Below are 13,254 nucleotides of genomic sequence, written 5' to 3' on the forward strand. Positions count from 1 at the left end.
GGCTGGTCTCCACAGAAGGGGGCCGCGTCGCCCGCCCGCCAGATAGCGACAGGCGCACACCGCCTGCCGACAGCTTCCATTATGCACCATGCCTCCATCATGTCGTTACACAGAAGCTTGGCTGAGTAAAGCAAGTGCAGTGCTGAATGTGTGTAAATTACACTGCATGCCAACACTGGGGGGTGCCCCGCAGGGAGCTGTAGGCTAAGGTGCGCCCCTGCCGCGGCTGCCTGCTGCTGGTGCAATGCTCTGCTTCCTGCCGCCGGGCCCAAACAGGGCCGCCACCTCCAGCGCTTGCTGCTCTGCACCGCGCAGGACGCACCGAGTCAGCTGGCGCAGGGCGGTGCATGGCTGTCGCATTGGATGACACATCTCCCGCATTTTCCCACCTGTGCTGGGCAGGACCTGCTTGGGAGGGATGAAGTGGCCGGCTGCGTCGCAGCGCAGGTCGACCTGGAACACTGCGGCAGCGAAGGGTGAGGTATGGGTCGGGAGCTGCGGTGGCTACGGGCTGGCGAGCGAGGCCAGCGGGGACAGCGCCCACCACGGTGACAGACCAAAACAGGCAGGCCCGCTGCCGAGCGGGCCGGCGGTGAAGGCTCCCAGGGCAGGCGCACTGCGGCGGACGTGCCACAACGCAGACAAGAGCACGGGGCAGGTAAGCGGCGGCGGCTCGGCCCAGGCGGGCGGGCAGGCTGCTCACGAAAGTTCATTGTGTTGGTGACCTCGCTGCTCAGCCGCTCGGGCTGCGTGACCGAGGCCTCCACCTGGAGGTGCACCACGCCCTGCAACCACAGCACAGCACGGCACAGCACAGCACGGCACAGCATGAGGATCAGCCGAGCCCTCGCAGCATGCCGCAGCTGCTGGCCGGTGCCACATGAACAGCATGCGCCCCTGACACCACCGGGCACCCTCTGCTGCCTGCCAAATGCGGGCACACTGCCATCGAGCTGTCTGCCAGCCTGGCCGCCGTGCTTCCAAGCGGCACCTGGCCTGGCTGGTCTGGCAGCGCCCAGGCGCGGGTGACCCGCGACTTGAACTTGATGAGATCCCCCACGTTGACCGCCCTTTGGAAAGTGATCTGGTCGACCTCCACTGCACAGAAAGAGGAGTGGTGGACACGCATGGTGGATCAAGGGAACGTCAGGAGATGGGGCATGGAAGGGAGGCGACGGGAGAGGGTGGGCGCCCCCGCTTGCCTGTGCGCGGCCGGCAGCCGGCAAAGAGGTAGGCGGTGGAGTGGGCCAGCTCAAAGGCGCGCCTGCGGGGCACGCATCAACAGGACTGTGGCCAGGCAGATGGATGCGGGAAAGAGCAGTCGGCTGCCACAAAACATCGACGCAAAAGCGCCTGCCCGCACCGCATGAGGAAGCCGCCAAAGATGCGGCCGTGCATGTTGCGCTGCTGCGGCTGGCAGGTGAAGGTGTTTTCCAGCGAGGTGTCATCCATCAGCAGCAGGTTGGCGTCTGCAGGGAGTGGGCGAGTAGGGGCATACGGCAAAGGTTGCCACCAGCAGCAGCAGCAGCACTGCCGCGGTATCAGGCAGAGCAGCAGCTGGCTGGAGGAGGGGAACCTACCCGCCAGCGCCGGAAGATCCCGTTTGGTTTTTGCCGCAGCCAGCAGCTGCTCCGCCCACCGCTCCGCCTCAGCACTGACTGCAGGCAGCAGGCAGGCAGGCAGGCAGCACACAGCCTCAGAAGGCGCAGCAAGCCAGGGCAGGCGTGAGGCATCAGCCGGGGCCAGGCAGGATATGCAGGCAGGCAAGGCACAGCTGCCTCCCCATGGGAGGGCTCTCGCACCATGCTGCAACTTGCCACCGCTGCCGCTGCCGGCGCTGCGCTTGCGGGCGGCCTTGCGCTCCTGGTTGATGCGCAGCCGCTGCTCAAACAGCTCCCTGTCCTGCTGGCTCTGAGGCTCCAGAGAGTTGATGGCAAAGGGCTTGCCGCTCAGCGCGTCTCGCGCCACAAACGTGAACAGTGCCGTCAGCTGCTGCTTGCCGCCCTGCACAAGAGAACCCAAGCCCGAGCGGCATGCTGAGCAGAACCGTGGAGCGGCAGCAAGCAACTCCCGCCCACCCCGGCTGGCGTGCGCTGCCGTGGTGCTGGTGCCGGTGCCGGGCCGCCAGCACAGCCCAGGGGACAGACCCAGCAGCGACCCACCTGCTCCAGCTCCATTCGGATGTCCATGCTGCTGGTGCCCGTCCACGCCACCCGCCCCCGCATCGCCATGTCATGCTGCAGGCTGAGCTGGCTGCTGCTGAGCTGAATCGCCTCCACGGTGGCCGTCACCAGCAGCGGCGGCCGCGTGGCGGGGTCGCCGTCGTCGCTGCGCCCAGGCGGGGGCGGCCAGGCGGCAGCACGCTTGCCACGCGGGCGCGACGGCACGCCTTGCTTGGCTCCACCACGGCACACACTAAACGACAACACAAACTCTGCCAGCCAGCCCGACACCGCCCGGCGCGGGGTGATGAATTAAGGCGCCCCCCCCCCCACTCACCAGTGCTCATAGGCCACGAAGCCTGCAAGGGAGTCCAGGTCCTCCAGCACGCGTGCAATGCGCACTGTGTTCCAGGGGTTCTTATACTGCACAACCGCAACGGACAAGAGGCAACATGCTGCTCAAGGGAGGGTTTTGTGGTGCTTGCCGCCCGCAAGAGGAGAAGCTGCAGAGCCTTGCAGCATGCCCCCATGTGATACAAATCCCCTCAGCCCTGCTCTCACATGCTCCCTGAGGACTTCGTCGCTGGAGAAGGGATACACGACGGTCGTGAGCTTGGGAGGCTTGACAAGCTGCGCCGCGGGGTCGCGCGGGGCGGCGGCTGCGAGCTTGTCGTCGGTCCACTTGTAGCGCTGCTGCCACAGCCGCTTGGTCACGGGTGTGTAGGTGCCCACAATGTCGCCGCCGTCATCAAACACGTGCGTGGGCTGCTCTCCTTCGCCGGCAGCGGCAGCAGCGGCGGCGCCGGTGCCGGTGGCCAGGCCCCGCACCAGCTGCAGGCAGCCCACTGCTAGCGCCGGTTCCGCTGCTGCAGAGAGCAGTCCCCGCGCAGTTCCTCTGCAGACGCCGGCCAGCGCCATTCCGAGCCGCGGAATGCAGATGTGTCTCAACGCTCCTCTATAAACGCCACTTTGACCCTTCCAGTCGGACGCTAGTCGGTACTAGAAGCAATAGAAACCGTGCCGAGGGCGGCCGACACCGTTCCGCAAAGGTCACCCGCCCACCGCCAGGTGGCCGACACTGAGGCCGCCGCCGCGGCGCGGTACTTGTCACACAGAAGTAGAGGCCGGCTGCCTCTGAATCTGCAGCGCCATGATGGCGCCCGCTGTTGCGGCCAATTACTGCCAGCTGATGCCCACGTGCCGCTCGTGCCACTGCCGCACACCGCAGAGGCCGCCCCGACAATACCTGCGGCTCCCCGCATCCGCCGGCTGGCGGGACTGGAGGCCCGGTGGCACCACAGCCTGCACTGGGCGCAGCCCGACTAGGAGGCTGCCCGGGAACATCACAGCGGTGTTTGGCCACCAGCGCCTAGCCCCCACCGCCTTCTGCCCCTGGAAAACCCCACGGCCTTTGCCCCTGGAAAGAGGCTTGAGCCACTGACCAAGATCCCCAAACGCACCGACGGTTTTACAGGCAAGCGCTAGTGCATTGGAGGCTCTTCATTATGATATGGTGCCGAGGTGGCAGCGCCCCGCCACGCGCCGCCGCCTCACGCCGCCGCCTGCAGCAGGCCATCCCTCACCGCCAGCGCTCCCCCCACCAGCACATAAGGGTACCACACCCCGGCCGCCTTGTCCCGCTCGCTTGGCTTGTCCAGGCGCTTCAGCTTGAGCTGCAGCGCCAGCCCGCTGCCCGCCAGCCCGCCCACCGTCAGCCACATCGCTGCCGCCAGGCCGCCCGTGTCCCTGCGCACGGCCGCGGCAGCAGGGAGTGAGCTGGGAGTGCACACTCCCCACATCTTTAGCAGTAACAGTGCCAAGGCCATTGTGCACAAACCAAGGTACAGCAATCCCGCCATGGTGGGCGCCACCATGCGCACGTGGCCGGAGGCCGGCGGCCTCTGCCCACCTGGTCTCGCTGGCGGGCAGGCTGAGCTGCGCCTCGCAGGTGTGTCCGCCATACAGCACCGCGAGCTTGCCGTGCGCAGGCAGCGCGCGCTGCAGGCTCTCCGACAGCGGCTGCAGCCGGTAGCGCTTGCCCTTGACCGGCGCAGGACCCGCGCCGGCCTCGCCGCCGCTGCTACTGGTGGGCTGCTGCGGCTGGTTTTCGTTGCCCTGCGGCGTGCCGCCGGAAGCAGCGCCCCTGCTGCCGCCACTTGCGCCGCTCGCCACAGCCTCTGGCGGCTGCTCTGTGTTGATGTGCAGGTTATAGGTTGACCACCACTCCCACACGCCCGGCTTGACCTGGCGGTAGGCATCCACTTTGACCCTGTCTGGCAGCCCCCTGCCGGCCTGCAGGCCTCGTGCACAGAGGGAGGCACGTGAACAGCAAGCCAACGTGGCGCCGCTTTCATCGTGCCAAGCCAGCAGGGTGGGCACAGCACGGCTTGCGCATCAGAGCTGTGGCGTGGCCCCCTGGCGTCCCGCACCCCCACCCACCTCCTCCTGCCTGCCCCCCTCCTCCTCCATGCCACACATCAGCTCAAAGCTGTGCAGCATGCTCTGCAGCCGCTGCTGTGACAGGACTTGCGCCTCGGGCCCCAGCTGTGCAGCCATCTGGCGCTCCGCCAGCGCCCGCCAGCCGCCGCGGCCCAGCAGGGTGGCACGGATGGTGGGCACCTGCAGGCAGCGGAACAACCAAGAGGCAGGTGGTGGGTTGGCTCATGCTGCCATGGCCACAGCTGCACCCAGCAAGCCAGGTCTGGCCCCTGGGGGCGCCAGCTCCCATGTGCCGCGCGCTGTGGTCTGCTGCGCGGCCCAGCAGCTGGAAAGAAGGAGCAAGCACCTGCTCCACAATGAGCCGGCTGGGGGTGGCCACGGGCTGGGAGCTGTTGACCCCAAACGCCAGCTCATCAATCATGCGCTGCAGGTCCCGCAGCACAGGCAGCTGCACAGGGAGGGCGGTGGACACCCCAAGTGCAATCAATCAATCGCTGCAGAACAAATAATGGTCTAAAGCTAGACGTTAAAACCGGGAAGTTAAGCCTGTGGAGGCTCTTCCCCACCTTTACCTTTACCTTTAGAACAGACCCTGCCGAGAGGCCTCCCTACTCCCACTTCAAGCACTTCCTCGGGCCACCAGCGCCTCCCTGCCCACACCAGCAACCCCACCCACACCAGCACGCCAGCCGAGCACCGCAACCAGCAGCTCCCGCCCCAGACCTGGTCCAGCAGCAGCTCGTTGAAGTGTCGCTTGAGGCGCAGCAGCGCCTCGCACCGCGCCTCGCTCATGTCCATCCTGGAGCGGGCCGCCCCGTCAGCCAGCAGGTTGTGCAGCAGCAGCCAGACCTGCAAGGGACGCGCGGCGGCGCGGTGGGGGCGGCGGCAGCGGCCCAGCTGCCGTTCCTCTGCCGCAGCTGCCCACGGCTCGTGCCGGTCCAGCCTCATGCAGCGCGGCGTCTGTGTTGGGCAAGCTCGCCAGGCCCAGTCCCCACCTGCCCGTCCTGCTGCGTCAGCCTGTGCCGCTCCCTGGGCTCCACCGCCTGCCAGGCGCCCCCCACAAACCTCTCGGCTGCGCCGCCCTTGCCGCGCCGCACCCAGGGCGGGCGGTCCAGCAGTGGCAGCAGCGCCATGACTGTGTCGTTGGTGCTCACCTTCCACGGCGGGGAGCAGTGGAGCAAGCAGGGGGACACAGAAGGGGACCCATGCTCAGCAGGCAGCACAAGCTGGCACATCCGCCAACCGGAGGGGAAATTTACTGGACAAAATTGTCCCCTTCACCAGCGCCCACTGCACCACCAACAGCGGCGGCACTGCTGGCGGCACCAGCCCCAGCAGGGCCGCCCGGCCTGGCCGCCACTCACAATGCGAGCCAGCACGCTGAGGGACAGCTTGGGGGCGTGGTCTGTGATGTAGCGCAGGATGGCCAGCGCGCACTGCGCCCCGCCAAACCGCACCTCCCACGCCCGCTCGCGCAGCTCTGCCAGCGGCGCCTGCCCCACAAGCTCCGCCGCAGACCGCTCTGCAGAGGCACGGAGGCGAAGAAGGATTTGTAGGGCAGGAGGAGTGGCAAGACGGCGGCGGCGATGTGAGGTGCCAACCCTTCGGCTGCCGCAGCGCCAGCCGAGACGGCCGACAGGCAGCAACAGGGCTGACCCACCTGCCCCGGACCGGGCAAGCCAGCGCAGCGCCCTCACCCTTGTACTCGGCATGCTGGTGTGCCTCGGTGGCCAGGTAGTGAATGGAGCGAGAGCACCAGTCGCACAGCTCCACCAGGGCCTCCTCACTGACTGCCTCGCACGCGTCCCGGTGGTACAGCAGCACCTGAGAGGGGCGGTTGAGAGGATGGATGGATGGATGGATGGATGGATGATCTTGGCGGTCAGCACAGCATGGCAGCTGGCATGCATGTGTGTGTGGGTGGGTGGGTGTGTGGGGGGTGGGGGGTGGGGCAGCGAGGCCAGCAGCTGGCATGGCGCGGTGCGGCGAGGAGGCTGTTGGATGCTGCTCAATGTGACGGTACTGTGCGGTACCTCCAGCAGGTTGGCCAGCGATGCCTCGTGGTACAGCAGCTGATAGGCGGTGACCGAGTCCACCCGCTCCGCCAGGTGCCCCTCCAGCAGCGGCAGCACCTGCTCCCGCCACACCTGCTGGCCCGGCAAGGGGGCGGGTAGCAGGAGGCAATGCAGATGAACGCAGATGAGCGTGGCGAGGAGGGTTTTAAGTGGGATTCGTGGCACAGACCCTCGTCCGTGTTCTGTCCATGCTGTTGGCAGCACCTGTCGCCTGGGCCAGCCCAGGCGCCCTCCCTGTGAGCCCACCTCGGCCATCAGCAGCTCCCGCACCAGCACCGTCACGCGGTCGTGCAACACTACCGCCTCCTTCACAAACTCGTCCGAGTATGACTGGGCGTTGAGGTGCGCCTGCAGGTTGAGCTGCTCCAGCGCATCGTGCTGCTCAAACCAGGCGGGCGTGCCGTACTGCACGCGTGGCGGCATGCATGTTTGCAACGGTGGGCGAGGTGGGCTGCGCGCGGTGGGTGCTGCGGAGGGTGGGCCTGGCAGTCCAAGTGGCACCAGCCCACATGCAACACCACACGAAACATCCGGCTGCACAACCAGCGCACCTCTTCGATGTCAAAGGCCCGCAGGCGCTCTGCCGCACGCTCCGCCTCTGCGGCTGTCATGGCGGCCTGCGGCGGGAGGGCCAATTGGCGGCCCGATCGGGCGCCGCTGGCGCCCAGAGCCACCCCGCACGTCCCCCAAGCATCAGGCGCCGCACCTGGGGCGCCCCTGCGGCCGCGGCCCGGTGCCCGCGCGCCAGGAGTGCCTCCATCGCTCCCGCAGCTTCTGGCCCAGGGAGCAGCACTTTGCAGCAGGACATCAGTTACGGGAGGTTGGAGCGGACCGATGGGCGATTTGGACGTGGTCAACAGCTCTGACCAGGTGGCACGGAGCCGCCACACGTGAGCAGCTACAGATGCGTGTTGCACCAACGAAGATCCTTCTTTCGCTCTTCACGCCACTCCTGAGCTCTCGTGTCCAATATCTGCTATCTCCTCCTCCACGGCACCTCTTGCAACCGTCTCGAGATTGCCGGCACTCCCCCAGCGCGTTGCCGCGTCTGTTAGGCGACCCGGCTGCACAGCTAGGCTCTGGGCCGCCCCTTTCACGATGCACAGCGCCGCGATGCGGGTGTGCCGTCTGGCGGCAGTGGCGGCGCGGTCACCCACAGCCTGGCAGCGGCGGTCTGCCCGCGTAGCCCGCCGCTACGCCACCGCGGCCCCTATCACAGCCATCGCCACGCCCTGCCCCAAGCCCGCGATGCCCACCTTCCAGCCGCCGGTGCCCTGGGTCCCGGACCCGCCCGCGGCGCCCACGCCGGAGGCATCGCCATCCCAAGCCGCCGCTCCCGCCGCCGTGCCCGCCGCTCCCATCCCAGGCCTGGCCGACCTCTGGCAGGCCTACCTTCACTCCCTGGCGCGCCACCCGCTGTTCACCAAGGCCGCCACCTCCTTCTTCTGTGTCTGCTTGGGCGACCTCATCGCGCAAGCCATCGGCGGCGCGCCGCTCAGCGCCTCGCGCATGCTGCGCCTGGCCGCCTACAGCAGCACGGTGGGCGCCGCCACGGGCCACTACTGGCACAGGTGGCTAGAGGCGCACGTCTGCCCGGACAGCCCCACCTGCAACCGCTCGGTGAGGCGCGCGGGCGTCTGTGGGGCCGGCTGTCTGCAGGAAGCCAGACCAGGCCATGAGGACTGCTGCCAGTTTCTCGCACTGGCAAGCCGCCGCCGCTCACCGGCGCCCAGTGCCGTGGTGCAGGTGGTCACCAAGATGGCGCTGGACCAGCTGGTGCTCACCCCTGTCATGACGGCCGGTGGGTTGGGGGCGGCCCTGGCATGCATGTGCATGCATGCATGCATGCGCGGCAGCCCGGCGGGCAACCCATCAACCATGCACCCGGTTGGCGGTAGGGGCTGCCTTGGACCGTCGTGCCGCGTGCACCCTGGCGCTGGCATGCCAGTCCACCCGCCTGGTTGCGTGGCTCCCCATGTGCCTGCCTGCAGTGTTCTTTGTGGCGCTAAAGCTGATGGAGGGGCGCCCCGACACCATCGTGCCATTCATGCAGGCACGCCGTACCTCCCGCCCGCCCTGCTGCGGCTGCCTGCCTGCCTCCTGCGGCCCCACCGCTGCCTGCCTGCCGCCTGCGGCCCCGCCGCTGCTTGCCTCTGCCTGCCTGCTGCCGCCCGCTGCCCCTCGGCAGCTGGGTAGCCAGGCCGCTGCTCACATGCTGGCATGCCCACACGCGCCGCCCTCCCGCGCGCGTGCAGGAGAAGTACGTGCAGACGCTGCTGGCAGGATACGCGGTGTGGGTGCCCTGGAACTATGCCAGGTGCGGCTGGGTGGCGGTGGCGGCGATGGCGCACGCCTCTCCTGCAGCCGGCGGGGAGGACCAGCCAGCAGCTAGCCTTCGGCAGGGTGCTTGGCCCTCACCCCTCAGCCCTCTGCTGCATTCGGCAGGGTCCCAGGTGCAGCCCCGTCCCTGCCTCTGCTGTGCGGCACCCATGTGCAGCGCCTCCCTGCCTCCCCCGCCTTCCCCGCAGCTTCAAGTGGATCCCGCAGGACCTGCGAATCCTGGCCGGCAACCTGGTGGGCATCGGCTGGGGCACCTTTGTCAGCGTGTCGTGCATCAACAACGCCGGCCCCTCCACCCCCTCTGCCTGCCCCGCCGTGATGGCGGCGCTGGAGGCGGTGCCGGCGGCCTGCCCAACCGTCATGGCGGCGGTGGAGGCCGCGGCGCTGGGCCCTCAATAAGCGAGCGAGCGCCACGGCCAGCGAGCGCGCGTGAGCGAGAGCGAGCGCCTGCGGGATGGGGAGCTTCTGCCCAGCCACCGCTTGGTGGCTGGGCCAGACCCCGCCCAGGATTCAATCAATGAGAGTGAGGCGGCGCGCGGCTGGCATTCCTTGCGCCGTCCCAACAGCAGCTGCCGCCGCCTGCCAGCCGAGAATCCCCTTCTACTAAAATAGAGACACAATTTGATGACACATGATATACCATGCCTGCCCTGCCTTGATACTACACGGCAGCCGCCCTTTGCCATGAACTGCTATGCCAACCCCAGCCGCCCCGGTGTACAGAGCCTGACGCCTCTCCCTGCCCCATGCCAGTTTTGATACCTCTTTGCCTGCTGGAGCGCCTCGCTCCCTTCTTGCCCCTGCCCTAGTTTGCGCTGTACCACCACTCCGATTGACCCTGCTGTTATCCCCGTGCCCTGCCCTTGCTTCTTCACTTCAGACCCTGCTTACATTGTTTCGCGGCGCCACGTGCGCCTGCAGCTCCGTGCTGCTCGCCTGGCCGCTGCTCGCCAGTGCACCCACCAGGCTGGCCAGCCGCTGTCTGCCCTGTAATGAGAGACCCGCCCGCGCCACCGCAAACACGGCCGCCCCCTCCGCCGCCCGGAGCACCGCCGACGCTAGGTCCAGCGTTGCCGCTGCCGCTGCCGCCGGCCGCTCTGGTCCCGCCTGCTGTGTAGCAGCAGCAGGGTCACCTGCCAGGCAGCCCACGATCTCTTCCAGCATCTGGCTGCTCAGCTCCAGCCTGATCAGGCGGGGCAGCGCCCCTGCCTCCACTGCCCGGCGGAGCAGCCTGAGGCGGTCTGCAGGCGCTGGCGCCGCACGCCATGCCCTGGCAAAGTGGCTGCCAGAGCGCAGCGCATCCTCGTCTGCCCGGCTGCTGCTGCTGCTGGTTCTGGGGCCCGCCGGCAGGTATGCGCTGCTATCAGTGGGCGGCGCGATGGTGCCGTCTGGGCGGAAGTGCCGCGGAGCTGGCGCCGGCTTGCCGCCCGACGCGGCCGCAATGCGCAGGCCGCCTCGCATGGGGTGCAGGTGCGCTGCAGACACCAGCGCCTGGAACGTCTCCACATCCACGTGCTGCCTGATCGCCTTCTTCTTGGCGGCATCCACGGCCTGCAGCAGGGTATTTCCAATTCTATAAATGCCGGTCAAGTGGGTATGGTGAGCCGCGGCGATGAGAGTGGCGGAAGCGGCAGGTGGCGGCAATGCGGTCGCGTGTGCATAGACCTCACCTTCGCTCGGGCATCCTCGACCACCATCTCCTCGAGATGGCGGCGGAGTTGCTGGGGAGCCAGGAGCGGCTTTTGCATTGTGTTGACCGGGCCGGCCCCCGGCTGACCGATGCGGCGGTGTGCAGAGCTGAATTATGCAGTCGGTGGGGTGCTTCAAACGATGCAAGGGAGCCGTGGAGACTGCCGGCAGGCTGCAAGCCGGGACTAGCAGCTGTCGGGCGGCTTCGGCGCCCTGCACATGCACCGCTCTCCATCGCGCATCCCTACCATCTGATAAGCTTCCCCAGCTCCATGCAGCCCTGCGGATAGCCAGCACCCTGCCTTCAAGCCTCGCGCGGCTTCTCCTGCAACCATGCAGCCTGGCCAGTACCCGGTCTATGCCGGCTTCCGCCCTGCACTGCCCTTCCCCCCAGGGGCGCAGCAACAGCAGCAACAGCAGCAGGTGCGGGTGCCTATGGGACACAGATTGCACACGCCCATGTGTCCCCCAACCCGGCTCTCCTGCATGCCATCGTTGCCCTCATCGCGTTTACATTGATCCCGAAGCGCCCCACCGCTGCCCGCCCCTGCAGCCTTGCGCCGCCAATGGCTTTGGGCTGCTGCCGCAGCAGGCCTGGGCGGGGGCGCCTCAGCACACCATTCAAGGTGCCTACAGCTCAGCGCCGGCAGCCACAGCGGGCCAGGTGATGCGGCCGGCGGTGGCGCGCCCGCCGCCGCCATTGCAGCCGTTCTATGCACAGGCCCAGCAGCAGCAGCAGCAGCAGCAGCAGCAGCAGCAGCAGCAGCAAGGTTACAGCCAGGTGATGCGTCCCATGTCGGCTGGCGGCATCATGCGGCCTCAGCAGCTGGGCGCGCCTGCGTGGCCGCCGCCCCCCTCGCTCGCGCCGCCGCCGGCGGTGCCAGCATCGGCGGCCCAGGCAGCGCCGCCGCCGCGGCAGGGCGGTATCATGCGGCCGCAGCGCCACCAGCAGCCGCCGCCGCCCGCCGCGGGGCTGGCCGCCGCGCCGCCGCCGCCGCAGCTGCCGCGCCCGTGGGCGCCGCCGCCGCTGCAGGCCGGCCAGCCCGTGCAGCTGTTCAACCCCAACACGGGAGCACCCATCCCGCAGCTGCCCTCAGCAGCAGGAGCAGCGCCGCCTGCCGCCCCACCACCGCTCATCATGCGTAACCCCAACACAGGGGCCCTCATCTATCCTCCAGGCCACGGCATGCTGCTGATGCAGCACAACACGCAGGCCGCGGCGGCAGCACAGGCCGCGGCACAACCACCGCAGCAGCAGCAGCAGCAGCAGCAGTACGTGCAGCAGTACGCCCAGCCGCCGGCGGCAGCGCCCTCCGGCCTGATGGCCCGCCCGCCGGCATACGCCGCCGGCCGCCCGGGGCCGGGCAGGCCTCCTGCGGCTGCGGCCGGCGGCGGCCGCGCGGGCGGCCCTGGCGCTGGAGGCCGCGGCCGCACGCTGCTGGTGCCGCCTGCCAAGCGGCAGCGCAAGAGGGACGCGGCGCCGCCGCCGCCTGAGAGGCTGACGGCTGATCCGGTGGCGCGGCCGCCACAGTCGGCGGGGGAGGCGGCGGAGGTGGAGCAGTGAGTGGGCCCTGAGTGGGCTGCCAGGCTGCCAGCCTTCGCCGCGGCTGCCTGCTGCCTTCGCCGCGGCTGCCTGCCGGTCCCTGCCCAGCCTGGCTGCGCCGGGGCCGTCGCTGGCTGCGCTTGCCTGCCCGGGCTTGGCTGCTTGGCTGGGGTCCGCCGCTCGTCGGGGCGCCGCCGCCGCCGCCGCCACCTCGTGCCTCCATCCACCGCCGCTGCCGCCGCTGCCTGGCCGCAGGTGGATCAAGGAGCGCAAGCGCTCCTTCCCCACCTCTGAGGCGGTGGCTCGCAAGGAGGCGGAGGCCGAGGCGCGGCGCCAGCGGGGAGAGCTGGATGCAGCCAGGTGGGTGGGCGGCCCCACACGCCGCCTCCATGTGCTCAACTGCCCCGCGCCTGCCTTCCCCGCCTCGCCCTCCGCTCCGCGCCTGCCTTCCCCGCCTCGCCCTCCGCTCCGCGCCTGCCTTCCCCGCCTCGCCCTCCGCTCCGCGCCTGCTGCCCCGCTTGCGCTGCCGCTGCGCTCTGCCGCCGCCGCTGCTGTTTTCTTGCCGGCTGCCTGCTGCAGCATTGGGGAGGGGTTTGGGGCTGGGTCCTGACAGTCCCAGCACCCTACCCCTTCAGCCCCTGCCGTAAACACCCCGCCCATCCTATCCCATCCCACCCTCGCCCCCGCCCCCGCGCCGCGCCCCGCAGGACGCTGCGGCAGCAGCGTCTGGCCGCCATCCTGGCCCAGCAGAGTGCCATGGGGCTCAGCAGGGCGGCGGGGACGCTCGACATGCTGCTCGACATGCGGCGGCGGGGCGGCGGCAGGGGGCGAGGTGGGGGCCCGGCGGCGGGGCGGTGCTTGGGTGTAGGGGCAAGGGAGAGCAGCGGCAGGGGCAGGGGCAAGGGAGAGCGGAGCGCCTGGCAGGGCTTTGTTTTTCAGCTCCTCTGAAAGGAGACAGGCTGCCTGCCTGCCTGGTCTGGTCTGACCGCACAGCAGGGCCCTGTGC

General features: G+C 69.0%; 4 protein-coding genes across 4 annotated transcripts in view; 2 read left to right on the plus strand and 2 right to left on the minus strand.

Moving 5' to 3' along the window:
• Nucleotides 1–204: 204 nt before the first annotated feature.
• CHLNCDRAFT_145454 (hypothetical protein) lies at nt 205–3,080 on the minus strand (the record flags this gene model as incomplete). Its single annotated transcript, XM_005848066.1, has 11 exons — nt 205–302; nt 390–461; nt 704–785; nt 992–1,093; nt 1,177–1,264; nt 1,364–1,469; nt 1,581–1,658; nt 1,803–2,004; nt 2,163–2,328; nt 2,500–2,585; nt 2,724–3,080. 11 exons carry the CDS (start codon nt 3,078–3,080, stop codon nt 205–207), a joined length of 1,437 nt encoding a protein of 478 aa, XP_005848128.1.
• A 2,241-nt stretch (nt 3,081–5,321) lies between these two features.
• On the minus strand, nt 5,322–6,679 carry CHLNCDRAFT_17459 (hypothetical protein; the record flags this gene model as incomplete). The annotated part of the gene is made up of 5 exons (XM_005848067.1): nt 5,322–5,450; nt 5,597–5,755; nt 5,966–6,094; nt 6,273–6,425; nt 6,635–6,679. Coding segments are annotated over 5 exons (615 nt in total), but the record flags the coding sequence as incomplete, so codon positions are not given.
• A 1,110-nt stretch (nt 6,680–7,789) lies between these two features.
• Nucleotides 7,790–9,415, plus strand: CHLNCDRAFT_145456 (hypothetical protein; the record flags this gene model as incomplete). The annotated part of the gene is made up of 5 exons (XM_005847907.1): nt 7,790–8,296; nt 8,423–8,477; nt 8,668–8,714; nt 8,932–8,993; nt 9,205–9,415. The coding sequence occupies 5 exons, from the start codon at nt 7,790–7,792 to the stop codon at nt 9,413–9,415; spliced, it is 882 nt and encodes a 293-aa protein (XP_005847969.1).
• A 1,307-nt stretch (nt 9,416–10,722) lies between these two features.
• The window catches only part of CHLNCDRAFT_52119 (hypothetical protein), a gene marked incomplete at both ends in the record, with an annotated part of 4,215 nt that continues 1,683 nt past the window's right edge, over nt 10,723–13,254 (plus strand). Inside the window, 5 exons of the mRNA XM_005847908.1 lie at nt 10,723–10,803; nt 11,045–11,128; nt 11,259–12,265; nt 12,504–12,608; nt 12,956–13,102. Coding sequence (XP_005847970.1) covers nt 10,723–10,803; nt 11,045–11,128; nt 11,259–12,265; nt 12,504–12,608; nt 12,956–13,102 — 1,424 coding nt within the window. The remainder of the gene's footprint in view (nt 10,804–11,044; nt 11,129–11,258; nt 12,266–12,503; nt 12,609–12,955; nt 13,103–13,254) is intronic.

Source organism: Chlorella variabilis (genome assembly GCF_000147415.1).
Source record: "Chlorella variabilis unplaced genomic scaffold CHLNCscaffold_9, whole genome shotgun sequence".
Lineage (NCBI taxonomy): Eukaryota > Viridiplantae > Chlorophyta > Trebouxiophyceae > Chlorellales > Chlorellaceae > Chlorella > Chlorella variabilis.